Here is a 25,790-nt window from a genome sequence, read left to right as displayed (position 1 = left end):
AACTAATTATGTAATATACCAAAATGGGCACTCTCGGAAAGACTCCTTAAGGAACAGCCTGTCCTAGGTAAATGATAATCTATTTTTTTTTTTAATTTATTTATTTGACAGATCACAAGTAGGCAGAGAGGCAGGCAGAGAGAGAGAGGAGGAAGCAGGCTCTCTGCTGAGCAGAGAGCCCGATGCGGGGCTCGATGCCAGGACTCTGGGATCATGACCTGAGCCGAAGGCAGAGGCTTTAATCCACTGAGCCACCCAGGTGCCCCAATGATAATCTATTTCAAATCCACTGCCATGATTCAGAGGATATGAGGAAGACAGAAACCATCACTCTTCCGAAAATTAAACATCTAAGATATGTAGTCTTTACATCTTTTTTATCTGGTAAGGCAATTTCAATTCTCATACACTCTGATTGGTGGATGAGAGATGGAGCTTTGTATGCTCCAAGTCCACAGTAGGGACTCATCCACATGCTAGTCCATTGTTGAGAAAAATGACCGATGAAATGAACACCCCATTTTTTTGCTTTAAAACTATTTTGTTATCTTAAAAAATGTTTTTAATGCTTCCAAGATATGAGGAATGCCTCCTTAGGGGACTTATTTTACAGAAATGCCTTTCTTAGGAACTTAACATTATATAAAAGTGTAAGTACTAGCAACAAAAAAATAAAAACAAAAACCCTAACTGTAAAAGATGTTGCCACTTGCTATCTGTGTGACTCTGGGCAAGTTAATTCCATTTTCCCATGGCTCAGTTTCTTCACCTGTGACATGAGGCTGTAATAGAACCTACCTCACAGAGTGGTTATTAAGGACTAAATAAGGTTATACTTGTATAGAACCTCATATAAGAACAATACTAAGCACGTAGTAAGTTTAAAATAAGTGTTAATAAAATAACAAACATATGATCTCTCTTAACTGGCTCACATCTAGAAATCCATGAGAAAAATGGGACATAGAAAATAAGAAGCTGGGAAGTGGAGGAGGGGGCAACTGGATGATGGACATTAAAGAGGGCACATGATATAATGACCAGTGGGTATTATATAGGACTGATGAATCACTTAACTCTAACTAATAATACACTATGTTAATTAACCAAGTTTAAATTAAAAAAAGAAAAGAAAAAAGAAAATCAGAAGCGAAGAGAAGTCACAGGGAGGAAAGGTATGTTTGGATCCTTTACATTCTGATAAAAAACCAGATAATATAGCAGGAATACACAGGTGTTTTTCCTCAACTAATGTATATATCTAAGTGTATGAGGTGGTAGGTAGCTAAGTGGGTTATGTTTTCACAAAGCATACGGGTAGCACTGTGTAGTAAGCAGGTAAAAGTATACTCACAGAAATGTACAGTAAGCAAATAAATATACAGAAGTCAAGTATTTGAGAACAGTCATAGCTAAAGAAAGAGAAACAGGTAATCCTGATATACAGCTATTTTTTTTTTTAAGATTTTATTTATTTAGTTGAGCATGAGCAGGGAGAGGGGCAGAGAGAGAGGGAGCAGCAGACTCCCCATGGAGCAGGGAATCTGATGTGGGGCTCAATCCCAGGACCCTGGAATCATGACATGAGCCAAAAGCAGATAATTAACCAAATGAGCCACCCAGATGCCCCATGACACAGATCCACTTAAAGCTACTATAGATGTTAATTTAACACACATCTTTGGCATGCCTAGGGAGACTATCTATGAAGGATGCAAAATTAATACTATGAGGTCCCAGCCACCAAAATACATACATTCTACCACATGGAAAAGACACAAATGAGTAACAACTATAATAAAAGAATGCTAAGTGGCACAGAACAAGAAAAATGCAATTGGGGGACAAAGAAATTACTTTTAAAGTGGCATGAGGAAACATTTATGGATTCTTAAAAGTAAAAAATAAGACTTGGGGAGACATACATGACAGTACAGAACTATCTTTTAAAAAAGAGGCAACATTAGAAGTTACATGGTGATGTAACAAGGAGTATTCAAAGTTTCAGATTAAATATTATTTCTCTTTGCATATTTTGTTGGACTACCAATTTTACTAATCAACTTCAGAGGGAAAAAGTTGGTTAATGTAAAGCATTAGCTCCATATTTTAAAAATGTAAATATATGATAGAATAGAAAGCAAAAGATCTTGGATTTTAAGGGCAAATTAAGCAACATCAAACATCTGTGATTATTCTATAGACTCAACTAAAACCCTGCTCTCCAAGTATCACAGACATAACATATTCAATTCTATTTCCCGTCAGAGCTATTTTTCCTGGAAAACATAAGAATAGCAATGACACAGGACAGAAAAAGATAATATAAGCAAAAACATGGAGATAGAAAAGCAAGGAAATCTGTGATAAGAAAACAAATTAGTTCATTATCTGGGAGTTGAGATTACAAAAGTCTTAAAGAACCCATTGTAGTTTGTCTACGAGCTTGCTAACCTAGGGAATCTAATTTTCTTTTTTTTAAAGATTTTTTATTTATTTGACAGAGAGAGAGAGAGAGTGAGAGAGGGAATACAAGCATGGGTAGCGGGAGAGGGAGAAGCAGGCTTCCTGTGGAGCAGGGAACCCAATGCAGGGCTCGCTCCCAGGACGCCGGGATCACGATCTGAGCCTAAGGCAGATGATTAACGACTGAGCCACCCAGGTACCCCAGGAATCTGATTTTTTAATTTCTGGGCAGAAAGCACTCATTGAATGTTTCTGAACTGGAAGGTGACCTAAGTGCTACAATTTAAGATGACTGGAAACAATTCTAACAGTAATATGCAGGGTAATTTGGACAGAGAGACAGGAAATAAAAAATACTATTTCCAGGGGCGTCTGGGTGGCTCAGTGGGTTGGGCTGCTGCCTTCGGCTCGGGTCATGATCTCAGGGTCCTGGGATCGAGCCCCGCATCGGGCTCTCGGCTCCGCAGGGAGCCTGCTTCCCCCCCCCCCCCGCCTGCCTCTCTGCCTACTTGTGATCTCTATCTGTCAAATAAATAAATAAAATCTTAAAAAAAAAAAAAAAAAAGAAAAGAAAAATACTATTTCCAGTACTATTCTCAGGAATAGTTGATTGCACAACAATAGTGCAGATGTGATCCAACTCAGTGGTGTCCTTTGCCACTCTAGCATGCATAAGTGATCAATGTTTTCTCTTTGCACTTGGAACAAACTTATAATATAGTATTTAAAATATATTAATGTAATTATTTGTCAGTATAATCGTTTCTACAATTGGAGACTGTAAGATCTCTCACTCAAAAGTCATGATACCACCAACCTTCTTGATCAGGTGCCTACCACTCTATCTGGTACATAATCACTATTAACATGAGGGTGTATCTTTCCTTTCCTTTTTCTTGCTATATAAACTTTTCTCTTCTTTTCCAAAATTTAGATTATAAAATACACATGATTCCATATCCTGCTTTTTTCCCTTAAAAATATAAGATGAATAGGGGCACCTGGGTGGTTCAGTCGGTTAAGCATGTAACTCTTGATTTTTTTAGCTCAGGTTACAATCTCAAGACCTCAAGCCCCATGTAGGGCTCCGCACTGAGTCCGCTTGAGATTCTCTTCCTCTGTCTGACTGCCCTCCCCCCAACTCATGCACATGCTTTCCCACTCTTTCTCACAAATAAATAAATAAATAAATACACACACACACACACACACACACACACACACACACACACACACACGATGAATAACATCCCATGAAGTAAATGTTGGAAAATTTTCCATAGTTGACACAACATGCCAGTCCTTTTACATGAGTAAAAAAACTGATTAAATGTCCTTATACAGACTTTAAGATAAGCAAATGCTGAATCAGGAATGAAGGCAAAGGGATGAAGAAGGATCCAATTATTGAGTTATACACAGGCTCTTAAATTATTTATTATAGTTTTGCTTATGATATTAAAAAAGGTTCCAGGATTTAATATATTTGTATCAACAACAATAATGACTATGATATTATTAGCAGCTTAAGAAAACATGCTTTAAGTCTAAGGTTTTTACCATATCAGCAGTATTGATTCCATTTCCCCACACTAAATCAAAGGTTCCATTTATGTAGCCTACTTTGTTGGCCACATCTTCAAAGAGCTTCCTGAGTGGAGTAGAAGCTGGTAAATTTAAAGTGATCCGTTCATTCACTGTCTTTGAATTAGTAGTATCCTGTATTATACATAAAACTCTAGGTTCTTCAGCAGCATTTTCTATCTGAAATTAAAACAAAACATCATTTATCTTTAAAGAAAAACAAAATTATAATTAGCCATATTTTCTATGATTAAATATGAAAATAACCCACAAAATATTATTTTCTCCTAGCTAGTATTACTGCTTTGTTATGTCTGAAACATATGCAATGGATACGCCAAACACAGACAGTACCATACATGTTTGTTTTGGGGAAAAACTGTGGCATATTTAAGAATCAACATTCTTGTGGGTATTTGCTTTTGCCTTTTAAGGCTGTACCTCAATGGTCAACAAGCCAAGAAGACAGTATACTTGAGCAATTTTCAGTTGAAAGTAATAAAATCTGATATTTAAAATTGTATCATTACCGCACTAGCACAGTCAAATCAACCATTTCTGGGTTTCCTGAAGAAACAGAAAGGGAACTATAAGAATTGTCTGAACTTGCAAATCCCTAACTAAGAGACACAGGCAACAAGGCCTCCTGATCTTTACACTACTATACCTATAGACATGTCTAAAGGCCCCATTGATCAACGTGCTAGGAGCTGACAAGCTCATTTAAACAGATCAGCCAGCAGAGGCAGATAAGGAAAACAAAGGGAAAAAACTTTTCCATTACCAATGTATATGGAAGTTAGGATCACAAACGCTTCTTCCTTTTTTATTCATCTAGCACATAACTTAATGATTATCAAGACAAAAAGTTTTCAAAGGGACTTTCTCAGAGAGGCTCTGGCTTCCCTTTCAAGCTGTTGAAGGACACTGCTCTCCTTTTCAATTCTCCACAGTGGTAGCAGGCTGCATCAGATACTTGAATGCAAGAAATTCTTTCCCTCCTTTTTTTATAATGCCAAACTCTATGAATGGCACCATTATCCACTGACTGCTGAAACTAGAGTTCTGGAACCTTCCTCATCTCCTTCCTCTTCTTCACCTCACATAATCCCCAAATTCTATCAATTCCACTTTTTATTTTTATTTTTTTAAGATTTTATTTATTTATTTGACAGAGAGAGATCACAAGTAGGCAGAGAGGCAGGCAGAGAGAGAGAGAGGGAAGCAGGCTCCCTGCTGAGCAGAGAGCCCGATGCGGGAATTGATCCCAGGACACTGGGATCATGACCTGAGCCGAAGGCAGCGGCTTAACCCACTGAGCCACCCAGGTGCCCCCAATTCCACTTTTTAAAAAATTATTTCTTGAGCCATCCCCTTTCTCCTTACTTCTGCCTGGAGCAATCAAAATCTTACACAAGATTATGACAACACCTTCAGGAGAAGCTTAACTTTTTCTCTTATCTTCCGTCAATCCAAAATAGCAAGCAAATCTGATTTTATAAATCTCATTCTTTCCTCTCAAAATGAAGTGCAGCAGTCGTTTATTTGGGGGTATGTCTCGCCATCCCCATAATAGGCTTTACAGAAATATGACCTGTACAAACTGGTGCTGTATGCAATAATTTATTTCTTTCCTTCTCTTTCACAGTTAAGATCAACTTCATCCTTTTGTTGCTTCTGTATTACCCATTTAAAAATAATAATTACCACTGACTAGTGCTGAAGACAGGATAGACACAAGGTTTTCTGGTTTGTTTGGTAGAGTAATACAATTATAATTTGTTTCTGCTATATATAATTTTGGATTTGCAAGAGATTATTTAAATTAAGGTTAATCCTAGTAGTTTAGAACAGAAATAAATTCTACAAAAGAAGTGTAACGTTTAAAACAGATTGGCTACCATGATATTTTGGACAAATCAAAATATTTAATTATAAACAAAAATCCACTTAAAAATGAAAAGGAAAATATATTTCTATAAGATAAACAGGATAATAAAAAAGAACATTACTAATAAGCTTCTAAGAAAGGAGGAAAAAAGCCTTCACCTAAAAACTTAAGGTGTTATAGGGGCACCGGAGTGGCTCAGTGGGTTAAAGCCTCTGCTTTCAGCTTAGGTCATGATCCCAGGATCCTAGGATAGAGTCCCACATTGGGCTCTCAGCTCAGCGGGGAACCTGCTTCTCTCTCTCTCTCTCTCTCTGCTTGCCTCTCTGCCTACTTGTGATCTCTCTCTGTCAAATAAATAAATAAAATCTTAAAAAAAAAAAACAAAAAAATTTAAGGTGTTATATTAACACATATGGTTGTTTTTACATCTTTTAATCCTAAGCTGAGAAACATTAAGAGTGGGCCTTTTAAAACTCTGATTTACAGTAAAAGAATGAACAATTCAAAATAAATTTCAGGGGCGCCTGGGTGGCTCAGTGGGTTAAATAAAGCCTCTGCCTTTGGCTCCGGTCACGATTCCAGGGTCCTGGAATCGAGCTCCGCATCGGGCTCTCTGCTCAGCATGGAGCCTGCTTCCTCCTCTCTCTGCCTACCTCTCTGCCTGCTTGTGATCTCTGTCAAATAAATAAATAAATAAAATCTTTAAAAAAAAAATAAATTTCAAATACAAAAGATCCATTTTCATAATTTCGACAGTATACTTCAGAAGTAAATTCAAGATTTCCAGGTATAAAATACCATAGGGCCAGATTTTAAAACTTCAGATTAACACTGGGTGTTGTACATAAAGAATCTTGGAACACTGCATCAAAAACTAGTAAGTAAATAAATAGACAAAACTCAGATAGGTTGGAGCTTATGGTGCAAGGAAGATTACCTTACCAAAGAATTAAGAAATCTGGAGTGATTTACATCAGAATACATCTGTATACATCAGAATAGTGATATAGCAACATTGTATGACCAGACATTAGTCATTCCTGGTTCTTTCCCCAAATATGTCAGCACAAGGTATATACACTCCTATACCTTCTCTCTTTCCACCCAAAAATGTGGGGAAATTATCCCCAAAGAAATCTCATCTGAAGACTAAATGTACTATAGTAAACACAAAATTTAAACTCAGGAGTGCCTTTCATTCTTCTGAATGTCAATGGCTTTCTTTTCTGTATATTGCATATAAATAACTTTTTAAATAGGAGGCTATAAAGGAAAAAACAGAATTCATCTGTAACTCATAACACACAGATACAATTAACATTTTGGAGCACATCCTTCCAAATATTTTGTGCATATACACAGATGCACATATATACATGCATACTCTTGAACACACACACTGGGTTAGAATACTTGCTATTTTGTCATTTCTTTCTTTACTCATATCATATAACCTTTTCCTGCCAAACTTTTTCTAACATCATTTTTAACAGTTGAGTAGTATTTTATTACATGGATTAATAATAATTTGTTCTATCAGTTCCATTTTACTGGCTCAAGCAGACTTTATTATACTTTGGTAATAATACTGTGATGAACACCTACATAAAACTTTGTGCATTTTTCCATTTCCTTAAAATTCCTCTAAGCAGAATTTCTGGGCCAATCACACCTTATTCTTGAATTCAATTCTAGAATAACTGAAACAAACAAAAAGCTTTGCTCTTCTTTAAGGCTCTAAGACTTCTATAAGGCCACTTATAAATCTTAATTACTTCATAGTCTACATTCTGACTTGTTACTTTATTTTTTATTTTTTATTTTTTTTAAAGATTTTATTTATTTATTTGTCAGGCATAGAGGGAGAGCGAGCGAGTGAGCACAGGCAGACAGAGAGGCAGGCAGAGGCAGAGGGAGAAGCAGGCTCCCTGCCGAGCAAGGAGCCCGATGCGGGACTCGATCCCAGGACGCTGGGATCATGACCTGAGCCGAAGGCAGCCGCTCAACCAACTGAGCCACCCAGGCGTCCCTCTGACTTGTTACTTTAAATTTAATATATGGCTATCATCCATGGACTACATTCAAATTTTTTATAGCACTACTGCCAACACTAATCACACTCATGTGAAGTCTCTTTGTTCCCTTATATCCCCCCAATCTGGGAAATGCTAAGAAAAAGAATTATTTTTTAATTCTCAGATATCAATAAGTATAACAATAACTTTACAACAGTTTTCCAAAAAAAGAAGAAAAAAACCCCTCTATAATATTATATTAAACATGCAGATTTACACAACATTTAAATGTAAAAGGTGTTTCTTAGAATTGGTAAAATAGCAGAGCTACCTTTCTTCTTTGGAGCTCTGCCGCTGGTTGATTCCACTTAAGCCCAAAGGGAAAAGCAGTATCACCCTGAGCTAAATGAAAAATAGTTACAAAGTCTTTGCCACTCATTTTCTTTTTCCTTTGCCCATGAATCTGGACAGGTCTAGTAACCAGCTAGGATCAACAGAATGTACTAGATGTGACACTGTGTGATTTAAGGCGGGATTTTAAAAAAATTAGCAGCTTTTGCTTTCTGCTCTTAGAAGATTCCCTCTTATGAGAAAAAAAAAAAAAAAAAATCCACTTACCCTGGGACCACCATGCTACAAGGAAGCCCTAACAACCCACAAGAAGAGAAAGCATTTAGTGGAGCACCGGAGTGCCCAATAATGGAGAAAAGCCTTCTTGTACATTCTATCCAAAGCCAGACACGAGCTAAATGCAGCCAAATAATGATCCCCGATGATGCTATATGGAGCAGAGAAACTAACCAGCTGAGCCTCTGCCCAAATCCCATCCCACTTAATTATTTATAAACTAGTTGTTTTAGACTGTTCTATAGCAAGAGATAACAAAAATACACTTAAACACATTGAAGCACACCTGAGCACTAGGTGGAAAGGATGTAGTAATGGTGGTGTTGGTAGTAGGAGGGAGGCTGCCCATTTAAATACTATGCCCAACAATAAGGTAAGACATCTGAGGATATGTCATAATTTAGGGAAGCGAGCACAATTTTTTAGTTCAAAGAATTTCATAAAGAATAAGAGAAAACAGGAAAAATAAAGGCAAAGTTTTGGAAAAGTCTAAAGCATGTTCCACTTGGGCAAATATTTAATGTATCTTAGGTGAGCTATTGCACGGGCACAGAGTTCCCTACACAGAAAATCTAGCCAGTTATAGAAAAGGCATAAATTATAAAATTAAAACTATTTATTTTATGGACAACTCATAGCACTATTACACTTGTGAGAATAAGGGGAAAGTCAATAACAGTTACAATAACACTGTGCATGCTAAGAGACTGCTCTGTCTGCCTATCTATGCTCACTGCAGAAACAAAGCTAGATTTCCTAACAAAGTCTGAAGAAAGAATCCTTGAAAAAAGAGTAAAAAAGAAAAAAAGGATTAAACCACAGTCTTATTTATAAGAGATAAAACACAGTGGGATAAAAGCACTCTAAACATATTTTCTTATAAAGATAGTTTCACTGCTAGCGACATCCTGTAGAGGTCGACATGAGATAGTTCTGTCTGAGGATCTCAGAGCCTGCTTGATAGCATGTTCACCTCTTAAGTCGTGTCATTTCCTTTTCCTGGCATTCCTAATAGTTTTAAGTTCAAATCTGAGTTCTCTAAAATTAACACCATAATTCTTGTTTCAGAAAAAAACACTTCCTCAGTACTTCTTACTTAAAAGGCAGTGTGTATAACTGATGGCATACATTCAGAATGGTATTAGCATGTAGAAAACAATATCAAGCCAAATTCAAATTACCAAACTTCAGATTTTTTTCTAAGAAAAAAACAAATATAAAGAATATTAAAACATTACAAAGGGACCTCTTTACCTCTAAATTTAATAGTCAATGCATTTTCTTTTAAGACTTCCTTCTTTCCAGAGTTATTACAAAGATTAGTATTGTGGCTGCAAACAACACACATGCACAAACGTTTTATCTGTTTCTTGATACAGGAGCTGCTAGGAGTAAGAAGATCGGTCTTAGCACATTACCCTCTGGTCATCCACAGCTAATACTGCCATAGGTTAAAAAAGAGAACTAGGGAATGTGAGTATTTTTGCTGATTGAAATTTGTTAGATTTATCAACCTCATTCAGATTTGCATTTTTACTTTAACAAGTGACAATAACTGGGGCAGTGAAGGATGTCCTAACTTACATTTTTAAAAATTTTTTATTTTTAAGATCCTCCTTCCACTTCATTCTACTACCCCCTCCCCACCCATCAAACTCCACAATATTATATTATCTTTTCCTAAGTGGTCCCATTCAGAGGAAGCACCTTGAAGAAAACTACAGAGTTGAAGGGACCTGAGGAATATGAGGTATTAAGTAAAAATTAGGATAGGATGCTACACATCACAAAGTTTAGTTTCATAGTGCATTCAGGCTGCTGGAAAGGTAATAGTTTTAATTATTAAAGTAAGATTTTTTGGGATCTGACTTTGTAAATTATTAAATGATTTCATCCCAGCATTATTAATACTTCAGAAAATGAAAATATATCTGTATAAAAAACTGAAAGTCAAAACAAAGGGTCCTATAGTTTTTATATGTTTTCTCCCTCACTCACATGTTAAAAACAAGGGACTATCTAGAAACATTCATTTAAGGTGACTTTCTTCTTATTAAAATCAGGTAGAAATAAAATAAGCCAAACAAGCATAAAACTTAAGACATGCCTTGTTATTAAATAAAAATACTAACATGCTGTTACTTGTTCTGCTGATTATCATACTAAAGCAATTACATCAGCAGTCTACCTGTAAAAATTTCTTCTTCATTTCATCAAAGATATTTTGTCTGCACCTCCAAAACACATCCTACGGTATATAAGAACAAAATGAATTACAAATTATTTCTTTAAAATAAAGAGGTAAGAGAGTGAAATGAGAACAATTAAGCTTAAGACATTTTTGTAACAAATATGTATTAAAGTAGCACACCACCTAGGATTTTATTCCTAAACTACATTTGTAAATTTTACCTTAGGCCTCAATTACTCTTGTAAGGTTACTGAAAACCCGTGCTACAGTGATAAAGATTAATATTAGCACGGGGAAAAAAAACCCCACATTTTAACAAAGAGTAGTAGCTTTAGAATTATGTGTAAATCAAATGTTCTAAGCCACATATTTTTCCCAGTTTTACTGACATATAATTAACACCTAACACTGTAATAATTTGAAGTATACCTCATAAAGGTTTATAAACATTGCAAAATGATTACCCAATAAGCTTAATTAACATCCATCCTTTCACACAGTGACAATGTTTTCCTCCTACTGGTGACAACTTTTAAGACCTACTCTCTTAGCAACTTTCGAATACATAGTGCAGTACCTACTACAGTCACTGCGCTGCCCATGACATACCCAGGACTTACTTATCTTACATGTGGGAGTCTATGCATTTTGACCACCTTCACCTATTTCCTCTACTCTCTTCCTCTGGCAAACACCAGTTTGTTTCCATGAGCTCTTTTTTTCTTTTTAGATTCCACATGTTAAGTGAGATCAGACAGTATTTTGTCTTTCTCTTCCTAAGTCACATAGTATTTAGAGTCCATTAAAGGAATTTTGCGGGGAAACCTTGAGATCCCTGATTTAGCTGGTTTGTAAATTTGGAATTTTCCACGTGATTAATAATCTTCAAGTAAGGCTGCTTAACACTATTATCTACAGCTATTTTCTTTAATGTAAATATTTTCCTTATTATGAGACGAGCTTATTTTTCCGATTGAGGAAATATAGAAATATGCAAAAGGAAATAAACATAATCTATAATCAAGAGATAATCTCTGAAAAATCTTGTATACTTTTTCCTGTACAAATCTCATTTTCCCTCACCTTAATTAATAAAAAGACAGACCAATGTATTATTTTAAAAGGTTTTTATAACTCACAGTAACTTGGATACTATTATTTATTTAAAAAATTTCCTCTATTTGCTTTTACAATAGAAATATATTTCTTTGGGGGCACCTGGGTAGCTCAGTGGGTTAAGCCTCTGCCTTCGACTCAGCTCATGATCTCAAGGTCCTGGGATCCAGCCCCACATCTGCTCTCTGCTCAGCAGGGAATCTGCTTCCCCCCCTCTCTCTGCCTGCCTCTTTGCCAACTTGGATCTCTCTCTGTCAAAAAAAAAGAATCCAACCTCTTAAAAAAAAAAAAAAAGAAAGAAAAAAGAAATATATTTCTTTAATTATAGCAGTACATAACGTTTAACAAGCAACTCTAAAATAACCCCTACAGCAATTATTAACAATTTGGTATACAACCTACCAGATCTCTCTCCATTCTATACATTTATTTATTAGGGAGACTGTTAATTATTAACCAAATAAGCTCACTCTGTACACCATCATTTGAATTCTGCTCTGAAAGTGTTTTTACTTTTAAATGAAATATTTAGTTTTTACTTTCTACGTAGCATTCCATTATATAGAAAACCATAATTCATTTAACTGAACGGTTATTAATGGGCATTTAGACACCTTCAAATTTTTACTACAGCTTTGCTTAGAGTAGAATTTTCTTCCTAAAGATAATTTCCCAAAGAATTATTAGATCAAAGGTTATATACTCATTTTTAGGATTTTTACTACATGGTCCCAAAAGGCTATCTCTTCCACAAATAAGAACTGAACTGCAACTATCTGTCAACCAACTAGTTGCTCAGAAAATAGCAGTAAACAAAGCCCTTGCCCTCAGGGAGCTGCCATTTTACAGTGGGAACTCAATCATAAACAAATCTAAGCCATCAGGTATCCACCAACCTCAGAGTCTTTGCATTTCTGTCCATTCTGTTTAGAATGTTCTTCCTCTGAAGTCCTTACTTCCTTTGTTCAAGTATCATTGCAATGGCTTCAAAGTATGTCCACAGATTCTTTGACACACCTCCCAGCAAGAACAGGAGTCTAATTCCAGTCCCCTTAACTATGGGTCAGTCTTAGTGACCTCCTGCGATGTACAATATGACTTTCAAGACCAGGGTAGAAAGGGGAACACAGCTTCTTCCTGGCTCTCTATCAGATGCTTGTCCTTGGAACATGGCCACTATGCTGTGTGGTAGCCAAGTAGCCACATAGGAAATTCATGTGTAGATGTTCTAGCCACAGCCCAAATGAGATCCCAGTTGGCAACCAGCATGAACCACCATACATGTGACAAAACATTCAGACGACTCCAGTCCCCAACCTTTTAGCTGCCCAGGTGATGCCTAACTGAGCGGAAATGAGCAGTCCCAGCCCAGCCCTTCTTAAATAGCATATTCATGAGAAAAAATCATTACGTTTGGGAGCAGGCTGTTACACAGCATATGACCATCAGAACAGTCCATTTCTCAATTTGGTCTGTTTCACATCATTCTTTTTAAAATTACAATCCTCTTGATAATTTACATCGCCCTTGCTTGCTTCAGGTTCCCCCACAGAATTTTTGGCCACTTGATATGTTTAAATTTTACTTGTTTATTGTCTATCTCCAAGAAACTTCCATTATGAGCCAAGATGAAATAACAGACTGGACTTACCCTCCCCATCTTAGACAACTAAAAAACTACACGAAATATATGAAAAAAATAATTTTTGATAGCATTAAACAAGCAACACAGGGCAGTGATCACTGTGAAGGCAAAACAAACATGATGAGCTACCTTCCAGACTACAGTGCAGGGAGGGAGAATTCAGGTAGAGTCCAGCAATTTCCTGAGTTGAAGAGTTGAGGTAGAAGTCCAAGAACCCCACTTCAGCTAAAATTTACAAAGCAGAATACTGAAGAAAGGAAAGCTGTGCAAACAGCAAGCTCCAGAAGTCTGGAGCTTAGCATAATACTCTCCTTGAGTATTTGGTGAAGTAGTTAACAGCAAGTGCATGTGAACAACTACCCTACCTGAGGCTGGGGAAGGAGCCATAGGAAAGAACCCTCACAGTTTGTTTCAGTGCCCACCAGCCAGAATGAAAAAAACTATAAAACACAAGGCATCAGATAGGAGAACTCAAGGAGTACTGTCTCAGTAGTAGGACCAAATTAGTCTTAGTTTACAAACTACTCTGACCCAATCTTACAAAGCTGAAAGGCAAGCCTCAAGATCAAACTGTTGACAAGTAAATTAAACGCATTCAAAAACAAAGCTCAAGAACACACTTAAGGGAATAAAAAATACCCAGCACCCATCATGGTCTAATTCACAATGTCTGATAGCCAAACAAACATAAATAGGCATGTAAAAAAGCAGGAAACTATAATGGATCAATCAATAAAAACCAACTCAGAAATGATACAGATGATAGAATTAGTAGACAAGAATATAAAAAGTTTATAACTTTGTTCTATATTTCAAGACAGCAGATAAGTGGGTCATCAGCTGGCTGGGTCAGTAGACCATGTGACTCCTGACCTCAGGGTCATGAGTTCAAGCCCCACAATAGGTGTACAGATTATTTAAAATAAAATAAAATCTTAAAGAAAAAAAGGTAGATGAGTATGTTAAGAAAAAAAGATGGAAGACAGTAAAAAGATCAAACTCAAAAAAATTTTTTTAAATATTGTATTTATTTATTTGTGTGTATATATGAGAGAGAGAGCACACAAGCAGGCAGCAGAGTGGCAGGCAGAGGCAGAGAGAGAAGCAGGCTTCCTGTCGAACCAGGAGCCCGATGTGGGACTTGATCCCAGGATCCTGATCATGACCTGAGCCTAAGGCAGCGGCTTAACCAACTGAGCCACCCAGGCATCCCCCAACTCAAATTTCTAAGAATGAAAAAGTTCAATATCTGAGATGAACGAAATAATGGATAGGAATAACAGACTAGGTACACTGAATAAAAAATTAATAAACCTGAAAATAAAGCAAAAGAAATATGAAAAATGAGACACAGATTTCATCTTTCCTATGGTTTCATAATATTCCTGTGTATACACACACACACACACACACACACACACCCACATCTTCTTTATCCATTCATCTATTGATGGGCACTTAGGTTGTTTCCAGACCTTGGCTAATGTAAATAATTGCAACAAGCATAGGGATGCACATATATTTTCGTATTAGTGTTTTGTTTGATGATATTGCATAATTTGAGACAACAAGCATGAACCTAGAGAGCATTATGCTAAGTGAAATAAGTCAGACTAAGAAAGACAAAGTGGAATCTTAAAATAATAAGTAAACAAGCAAAAAGCCAAGTCAGACCTAAAAATACAGAGAACTGATGGCTGACAGAGGAGAGGGAGGTGGGAGAGTAAGCAAAATGGTTTACCCATTTTATTGTGGGGACTGGAAGATACATGCTTCCAGTTATGGAATGAGTAAATCACAGGAATACAAAGCACAGCATAAGGAATATAGTCAATGATACTGTAACAGCAGTGTATGGGACAGATGATAGCTACACTTGTGGTGATACAGCATAATGCATAATCAAAATCACTATGTTGGGGCGCCTGGGTGGCTCAGTGGGTTAAGCTGCTGCCTTCGGCTCAGGTCATGATCTCAGGGTCCTGGGATCGAGTCCCGAATCGGGCTCTCTGCTCAGCAGGGAGCCTGTTTCCTCCTCTCTCTCTCTCTCTCTGCCCGCTCTACCTACTTGTGATCTCTCTCTGTCAAATAAATAAATAAAATCTTTTAAAAAAAAAAAAAAAATCACTATGTTGTACCCCTGGAACTAATGAAACATTGTGTCAACTATACTTAAATCTCAAAAAAAAAAAAAAAAAAAAGAGAGCGAGAAACACAGAGGAAAAAGTAACATATACACAAACAAACAAAAAACAAACAAAAAGTGGAACAAAACCCATAAAGCCCAGAAGGAAGGTGCACAATATTTTTCAGGTGTTTATAGAAAATAATGGTTAACCAGGAATCATAACTGAAAAAAAAAAAAAAAGGTCCTTCAGGAATGATCCAGAAAGTGGATCATTCAGAATTCAAGACACTCTTAGATAAAGGAAAACTAAAAGAATTTGTCTCCAGTAAAACTACCCTAATGGAATGGATAAAGGAATTTCTCTAACAAAAAGGAAATGATCTAAGAACCTCAGAACATCAGGAAGGAATAAAGGAGACAGTATGCAAAATAAGGCAGCTACCACACACTTTCCTTCTCCTCTTGAGTTTTTATTAAATATTTGGCAGTTGACATAAAAATGAAAAATCTGCTTGATATGGTTACAGATATGTAGAAGAAATGCCTAACACCATTATATTATAAATAAGGAAAGACAAACAGACATAAAGAAGTAAGAATTCTGCATTTCAACTGAACTGATAACTGCATTTAACTGAACCAGTAAACTGTGGTAAGTTGGTATATATAAGGTAATACCTAGAGGAATCACTAAAAAAGCTATCATAAAGGATATAATCAAAATCACTATAGATAAACCAAAATGGAATTTTAAAAAAAGTTCAAACAATGCAAAGGAATGCAAGTAAAAGACAACAGGAAAAAAAAAAAAAAAAAAGACAACATAAAAATGAAACCCAGAGAATAGAAAACACAAAATAAAATGACGGACTTAAGCTCTAACATATTTATCATTACATTAAATATAAAATATCTAAATATATCAAGTAAAAGATAGATATTGGCAGTATGGATTAAAAAACATGGCCCAACAATATGCTATCTCTAAGAAACTCACCATCCCTACACACACATATATTACACACACACACACACACGTAATATATATTTTCAAATATATGATATATAAAATATTTTAAGTACTTATCATATATATCATACAAAGTACTTTATATGAAAGCAAAAGAAAGAAACCATATACCATGTAATCATTAACCAAGAGCAAGAGCTATTTTAAAAATTAGTATCAGATAAAGTAGACTTCAGAACAAAGAAAATTATCACACAGAAAAAAAAATTACATAATTATGATAAAAGAGTCTGCGCACCAAGAAGACCGCAATCCTACATGTGTATGAACTAAACAACAGAGTAGCAAAATGTGTGAAGTCAAAACTGGTAAAACAAAAAGAAAAATTAAGTAAATCTACAATTATAGTTAGATTTCAACACCTCTCTCTTCACAATTGCTAGAACTACAAGGAAAATCAGCAAAGACAGAAAAAAATAGTACCATCAACCAAGAAGATTTAATCAACATTTAAACATTTAAAAAACATTTCAACTGACAAGTACAGAATATACTTTCTCTTCCAATGTGCATGGAACACATACCAAGACAGAGCACATTCTCGGCCACAAAACAAACTTAAATTTAAAAGAACTGAAATCCTACAGAGAGTGTTCTGCTCACAATGGGATTAACAGAAAATCTGAATACAAACAGAGAAATATGATATCTTCTTAAATTGCAAGATTCAACACACTAAAAATTTCCAATTCTCCCCAAATAGATAAACAGTTTCAAAACAAGCCCTATGAAAATGCCAGTAAGTTTTTTTGAAGATCCAGACAAGATTATTCTAAAATTTATACAGAGAGGCAAAGAAGCTAAAATAGCCAAAGGAACAAAGTGGGAGAAATCAGTCTACCCAATTTCAAGACTCACTATATAGTACTATAGATCAACGGAACACAACAGAGAGGGATACAAATATGCACAACTGATTCCTGACTAGATTTACAAAAACAACTCATGGAGGAATGATAGTCTTTTTAATAAACAATACTGGAACAAATGGCCATTCATATGCAAAAAAAATAATCCTCAATTATATAATTATATAATAATTATATAATTATATAAAAATTAACTGAGTATGGATCATAAACATTTAAAACTATAAAACTTTTAGGGAGGAAAAAATAACGAGAAAATCTTCCAAAGCTAAGGCTAGGCAGAGTTCTCAGATGATATCAAAAGCATGATCTATAATAGGATAATTTGATAAATATCATTGAAGTTGAAAAAGTCTATTTTACAAAGACTCTGTATGGATGAAAAGACAAGCTACAGACTGGGAGGAAATATTTCAAACAATATAACTGACAAAGAATTAATATCTAGACTATAAAGAACTCCGAGCACCTAACCACTCCCCCCAAAAAATTAGAACCTAAGCAAAAATCGTGTGACATTTCAACAAAGGGCATAACAGATAACAAGCACATGAAAAGATGGTCAATATCACTAGCCATTAGGGAAATGCAAATTAAAATCATAATGAGATAATACCACACACTTACCAGAATGGCTAAAATTTAAAATAGTGATAACATCAAATGCTGCCAAGGATGCAAAAAAACCCTGGATCTTGTATACTTTTCCTGTTGGGAATATAAAATGGTACAGCTCTCTAGTTTGGTAATTTCTCAAAAACTAATGATGCACTACCATACAAAACAGCAACTGCCCTGTTCAACAATTATCACAGAGAAATGAAGAATTACATTCATACAATAACCTATACATCAGTTTTTACAGCAGCTTTATTCATGAACAGTCAGAAACTGCAAACAATCCAGAAGTACTTAAATAGCTAAATGGCTAAACAAACTGTGGCACATCCATCCATCCATATTACTAAGCAATTAAAAGGAATCTGCTACTGATACATGCAAAAACCTGGATAAACTCCTGAGAAACATATATTAAGTCTAAAAAGCCAAGTCTGAGGGTCTGTATACAGTAAGTCTTCATTTACACAACATTTTTTTAAATGACCAAGTACAAAAATGAAGAACAAATTACTGACTGCGAGAAATTAAAGAAGGCTTGGCAGTGGGAAGTGCATGAGGTTATAAAAGGGCAACATGAGAAATCCTTATGAAGATGAAAATGTTCTGTATCTTGGCTGTATCGATGACAGTATCTTGGTTGTGATATCGTATTATAGTTTTTTTTTTCTTAAAGATTTTATTCATTTATTTGGCAGACCTAGATCACAAGTAAGCAGAAAGACAGGCAGAGAGAGAGAGGAAGCAGGCCCCCTGCTGAGCAGAGAGCTCCATGTGGGGCTCAATCCCAAGAACCTGAGATCATGACCGGAGCTGAAGGCAGAGGCTTTAACCCACTGAGCCACCCAGGCACCATGTACTATAGTTTTATAAGATGCTACTAGTGGGAGAGACAGGGTAAAGAGTATGGTTACCTCAATTATGTATAATTGAGTCTACAGTTATCTCAAAATAAAAAGGTTAATTTAAAAAATAGTAAGTCGTACTTATTAGTAGTTTTATACTACTCTTCTACCTCTCTCTTATATAGACAAAGAGAATTGCTTATTTTAAACCTTGACACTGAATGGAGGTAGAATGTGGAGTGGCTACTCCTGAGAATGTGTAGTCACAAGTTGGCCTTCATGCTGATTTGCAGCTCCAATTCACACTGTCTGAGTGGTATGAAAAACTCCAAGCCAAGAATTACAGTGAAAATGGTTCTAAAATAGTAGTATTTCTCAAATACATGACAGAATCAATCACCCCCCCCCCACCCCGGAGAACTCACCTGTATCCCAAAGCTCAAATAATTTCCATAAAAATATTCATAATTCTGAGCGCCTGTGTGGCTCAGTGGGTTAAGCCTCTGCCTTCGGCTCAGGTCATGATTTCAGGGTCCTGGGATTGAGGCCTGCATCAGGCTCTCTGCTCAGCGGGGAACCTGCTTCCCCCTCTCTCTGCCGACTCTCTGCCTACCTGTGATCTCTCTTTCTCTGTCAAATAAATAAATAAAATCTTAATTTTTTTTTTCATAATTCTAAAAGAAGAACAGCTCAAATCACTTTTTAAAAATCACTTATTACATAAGGAAAAAGGTACCACGAGTGAGAGTCAGCAAATATACAGCAGATGACACACATGAAAAGTTTCAATATTGAAACTACCAGTCACATTATGTAAGATTATGTTTAATATGCTTCAAAAAATAAAAGAGAGCTTTGAAACTGTAAGTAGATGTTAGCAATCAGCAGGCTTTTAAAAGTACTGAACAAGAGTCTTAGAAAAGAATACAGCAGAAATTAAAAACATGAAGTCTAGCAGTGTATTTAAAATACTTGAAAAAAGAATTAATGAACGCCACATCAAAACTAAAATTTCCTCAACTTTTATTGACACAGAGATGTAAAACATGAGGGCATTAAGAGATATGAAGGATATAGTAAGAAGATCTAATATACATTCAGGAGAAAAGAATGGAAGTAGAGGAAATGGCTAAGAATTTACAAGAACTGATCACCAAATCAGATTGAAGAAACCCAATAAATGTTAAGCAAAATAAATAAAAATAGTTTAAATGCAGCCAGAAAAATGATAGATTACCTTAATATAAACAATAATTAGACTGACACCTGATTTCTCAACAGGAGAAACAGAAACCAGAAGTTTAGCACACCTTTAATGTTCTGGAGGAGAAAAACAAAAACAAACAACTGTTAGCCCAGATATAGCAGGTGTCTTTCAGGAATGCAAAAGTAGAGATTTTTGTGATCAGCAGATCCTTGTTAAAGACATTTTAAAAACAGTATTCTCTTCCTTCTTCACACTTCCTCTGCTGAGGTAATCGACGTTTTTTCTCACCCAAGAATTTTTTCTGAGGGCTAAAATCCCAGTAAACACCTGACTGCAAACACATGAGACTACAAGTTGAGAATCACTCACTTGAGGCAGGTCAATTCATAGACCCCTAAGAGGCTTGGATCCTCATCATCACAAAAGCTACAGAAGTTTGGGGCATCACATACTTTAGAACTTTACTGAAAGACATGAAGAAAGACACCATGTTTCCTGTCTTTCTATTTATAATATATAGAGAATTGTATTTCACAGTAACCCCTCAAAAAAAGTATTATAGGCAGAAAGAAAAGTGATCCTAGAGGGAAGGTAATGAATTCTGATTGGGCCACCTAGGCTGATGACGATGAAGCTTACCTAATTTGTACTAAACTACTACTAAACTACTACTACTACCACAATCATGTGGCACCATAATCATGTCCACCATGAAAACAATTTTCTGGAAAAACCACCACAAACTCAATAAATGTACAATGCCAGACAGTTAGTTCGTATACTGCCAGCAAATCAGAGGTATGCAGAGACTTTGCTTATCTAATATGGGATGGAGACTACTCACGGATTTTAGGTTTATAAAAACGGCCATTTTCACTCTCCTGGGCCTTGAGTCTTACTCGCACTTGCACCTCCTATACTGGATTTGGTTCCCTCCTGGGCAGTACGCTTTCTACTCAATGTTTACACTCTGGTCCCAGAGTTAATTATTTTCTCTTTAACAAAGCAAGTGAAATATAAAAAGAAATGCCTACCAAATTAACTCAAAATGGATCAAAAAACGAAATATGAGCTAAAACTATAAAACTCTTAAAAGAAAACAACAGAAAAGCTTCATAACTTTGGGAATGGCAATGATTTCTTGGCTATGATACCAAAAGTAGAGACAACAACAAAAACAGATAAACTGGATTTCATCAAAATTTAACTTTTGTGTATCAAAGGACAATAGAACAAGAAGTCAATCCATGGAACAGTAGGAAATATCTGCAAATCAGCATATCTAGAAAACATAATAAAATGGATAAACTCCCAGAAATAAAGAAAACCACAAATGTGCTAACCCATTAAACACACTGAATCAGTAGTTAAGACTCTAAGAACAGAAAAAAATTCCAGACCTGGATATTTCCCAAATACTCAAAGATAATTCAACTTTTACAGAAAATGTTCACAGTTATGGATGAGGGATGCTCTCTAAATCATAGAAGGCTCGTGTAATAGTAAACTTTAAGAAGACCAGCATAAAAAAGAAAAATTATAAACCATGTCACTTATGAAAACAACTGCAAAAATCTGAAAAAAAGTTTTAGGATATTAAATCCAGCAATATATTAAAGCTTAATATATCATAACTATGTCCATTTAACATTGGAAATATCAATTTATATAATGCCACACTGTAACAGATTGAGAGAATACATACAATACAGAAAAGCAACTTGAAAAAAATTAAACATCTTTTCATGATAATTGCATAACAAGACAGAAGGAGAATCTCCTTAACTTAATAAGATGCATCCACAAAATTTTATGGCAAACATAGTTAATGATGAAATGCTGAAAGCTTTCACTTTAGGAAGAAAACAAGGTTGCACACTAGTCACTACCTGTGATCAACATTCTACTGGAGGCACAGTACAATAAGCAAGAGAATGAAAAGCAACCTAACTGGATTAGAAAGAAAGAATATGATCATTATACACAGATGCCATGATTGTCTATCTAGAAAACCCAAATAATTTACATATAAATTACTATCAATAATAGCTTATGAAAGTAACTGTGTCATTAACAAAACATGTCAGCAATAAATTTAAAATCCAATAAAATACCATTTACAATAGCATCTTAAAATGCAAAATACTCAAATAGAAGTAATCAAAACTTTAAAAAAGATTTTTATGGAAAAATTATAAAATCTTTGTAAGAAATTAATAAGATCTGAATAAATTATAAGATTAATGAAACATGTATCATGTTTATCAACTGGAAGACTCAATATTGTAAAGAAGTCAACTTTCCGGGGCGCCTGGGTGGCTCAGTGGTTAAGCCGCTGCCTTCGGCTCAGGTCATGATCTCAGGGTCCTGGGATCGAGTCCCGCATCGGGCTCTCTCTCTCAGCGGGGAGCCTGCTTCCTCCTCTCTCTCTCTGCCTGCCTCTCTGCCTACTTGTGATTTCTCTCTGTCAAATAAATAAATAAAATCTTTAAAAAAAAAAAAAAAAAAAAAGAAGTCAACTTTCCCTAAACCAATTTATAGGTTCAGTGTAACTGCAATCAAAATTCCAACCACGTGCGTGTATGTGTGTGTGTGTGTGTGTGTGTGTTTACTGGATGTATGGCGTGACTAGTCTGAAATCTGTATGAATGTACAAAGTTACAAGAAGAGCCAAGACACTCCTGTATAACAGGGCTGAGGGCTTGTCCTACCAGATACTAAAAATTAAAAATTAATAAGAAACTATAGGAATTAGGGTGGTGGTATTGGTACAGCATGTTTTCTCTGAAACAGAGCCAGATACACACACACACACACACACACACACACACATATATATTTGACTAAAGAAAGAATAAACTTTTCAGTAAATGATCTTGGGATACATAGGTATACAAAGAAAAAGGAACCCAGAGAAATTTGATGCATACCTCATTAAAAAAAAATAATCCCAGATGAATTAAAAGCCCAAATAAGAAAACCAAAACTATAAACACTTTACTTACTTAAATTTTTTAGAGGGGGTTGCGGGGGGACAGAGGATGAGGGAGCAAGAGAATCCAAGCAACCCCCATGCCCAACGTGGAGCCTGACAAAAGGCTCAACCTCACAACCCTGAGATCACAACCCTGAAATCAAGAATACAACACTTAACAACAGACTCAGTCAACCAGGCACCCCACAATACATCCTTTAAAAGGTAATATAACTTTTAAAATCTTAGGATAGGAAAGAAAATTTTTAAGTAAATAAAAAACACAAAAAGAGGGGCGCATGGGTGGCTCAGTTGTTAAGTCATCTGCCTTCAGCTCAGGTCATGATCCCAGAGTCCTGGGGTTGAGCACTGTATCAGGGTCTCTACTCTGCGGGAAGCCGGCTTCTCTTCTCCCTCTCCCACTCCCCCTCCTGCCTGTGTTCCCTCTCTGTGTCTCCCTCTGTCAAATGAATAAATAAAACCTTTAAACACACACACACACACACACACACACACACACACACAGAATAAGATTGATTACAATCAATTTTGGACTTCTCAATTTTAAAAAATTAAAAGGGTGAAAAATAAACAATAAATTGGGAACGGACATTTAAAACAAATACAACTAGAGCTGGTATCCAAAGATAATAATAAATTCCACAAATCAATACAGAAAGACAATCAAATGGAAAATTGGCCAAAGACACGAACAGGAGATTTTCATTCTCAGGAAAGAATTAGCTCACAAAGAATTTTTTCAATGCACAGTATTATTAGTAAGTGAAAAAGACTAAAACCAACAACTCTCACTCACCGTTAGTGGGGATGTAAACTAATGGAACCCTTGGAAAACAGTTTTGACATAACTTATAAATCTGAAAATGTTTATCCTACATTCCATCAATCTCATCACTAGGAGCATCCATCTATCTATCTATCTATCTATCTATCTATATTTGATCAATGTATCTATATCTGATCTATCTATATCTGATCTATCTATCTATATTTGATCAATGTATCTATATCTGATCTATCTATATCTGGCCAGCCAACCAGCCAGCCATCATCTACCTCCTAAAGAAACTCTTGAACAAGATATGTTGAGAAATGTTATAGTACCATTTCTCAAAATGGCACAAAACTGTAAACATCCTAAATGTCCTTCAATGATAAATTGTAGTATATTCATGTAACAATCAAAATGAATGAACTATTACCTATGTTAACATGGAAGTATCTCAAAAACAAAGTAAAACAGCCAAGTCACAGCAAAATGTATGACACAGATTAACAGCCACAAAATCATTCTAATTCACACAAAGCTCAAAAATATACAAAGTAGCCATTTTATTGTTTATTAACATAGCAGGTAGTGAAACAAAAGGAAAACATGGTTATCAAAAATTTACAATGGCGGTAGAGGGAGGGACCCAACTGAGAAATGAGTTACACAGCATTTCTGTTGTACTGGTAATGTTTTATATTCTGAAAAAGATGCCTGGGTATTTTGTTATTATTCTTTACACCGTACTTAATATATTCATTTTTTGTATTCTATTCTTCATAATAAAATCAAAATAGGAACAAAACAGATGACTAAGTTTAAATTAATTTACTATGAACAATGCACATCTTACTTTTTTAAAAACATATCTTATTTAGAGGGGAGGTTGGTGGGGAGAATGGGGTAACTGGGTGACAAGCATTAGGGAGTGCACATGATGTGATAAGCACTGGGTGTTGTATGCAACTGATGAATTGCTGAACTCTATATATATGAAGTTCTACATCTTGGCTAATTGAATTTAAATTAAATGTATGACAAAATATTTTATTAAATATTAAAAATATTTTGTTAAAAAATAAAATATTTCCTCTGAGAGAGTGTACACCTGGAAGCAGGGGGAAGGGAGGAACAGAAGAAAAAGGGGAGAGAGAGAGAATCTTAAGCAGGCTCCACGCTCTATCTCACGACCCTAAGATCATGCTCTGAGCCAAAAACAAGAGACAGACACTTAACCAAATGAGCCACCCAGGCACTCCACATCTTACTTTTGACAGTAGGACTGATAAATCAACATACATGAAAGACACAAAAAATCTTGACGTTAATAAAGCACACTGACAAAGTCACCCACAACACTGATACACATAAAATGTACAGTAACAATTATAACTCTTAATTGAAACCACAACTAAAAAATTATGCCAAAAGATTATCTATCTTTGGTCCTGTTGTATTCAACATTTTAAGTAATTACCTAAACAAAGCCACGAATAAAGATGATCAAATTTAAAGAAAAATCTAAGGAGTAGTTAATACAATAAAAAGTATCAATTTAAAACCTATCTCAATAGATATGGCCAAAACAAAAAATTTAAAGAGAAATAAACTCATTCTTTTCATCCAAAAAGTAACAAGACATAGGTGATAATCCACCAATTCTACCTTTAAGAATCCATCCAAGGGTTTAGTCAATGAATGCACAGATGTGAATATAAAAGGATACTCAGCAGAATGTTACTGTAAATATAAGAATCTACCAAAAGCTGTCTAGCCAAAAAAGAAAATAATTTA

At 35.5% G+C, this 25,790-nt stretch overlaps 1 protein-coding gene across 4 annotated transcripts in view; it reads right to left on the bottom strand.

Moving 5' to 3' along the window:
• USP47 (ubiquitin specific peptidase 47) overlaps window positions 1-25,790 on the bottom strand; it is a 112,551-nt gene that overhangs the window by 62,677 nt on the left and 24,084 nt on the right. For 2 of the 4 annotated variants that reach the window (XM_059136295.1, XM_059136302.1), the window contains exons 2-3: window positions 10,772-10,831; window positions 4,027-4,230 (exon numbers count right to left, since the gene is read on the bottom strand). The exons of 1 other annotated variant lie outside the window; for it this stretch is intronic. In XM_059136295.1, the coding sequence (XP_058992278.1) occupies window positions 4,027-4,230; window positions 10,772-10,831 (264 nt within the window). The remainder of the gene's footprint in view (window positions 1-4,026; window positions 4,231-10,771; window positions 10,832-25,790) is intronic. One more of the 4 variants, XM_059136307.1, reaches the window with a different exon arrangement.

The sequence above is a fragment of the Mustela lutreola genome, chromosome 1 (genome assembly GCF_030435805.1).
Source record: "Mustela lutreola isolate mMusLut2 chromosome 1, mMusLut2.pri, whole genome shotgun sequence".
Lineage (NCBI taxonomy): Eukaryota > Metazoa > Chordata > Mammalia > Carnivora > Mustelidae > Mustela > Mustela lutreola.
The sequence above is the reverse complement of the archived record's forward strand: the minus strand, read 5'-3'. Positions and strand labels throughout refer to the sequence as shown.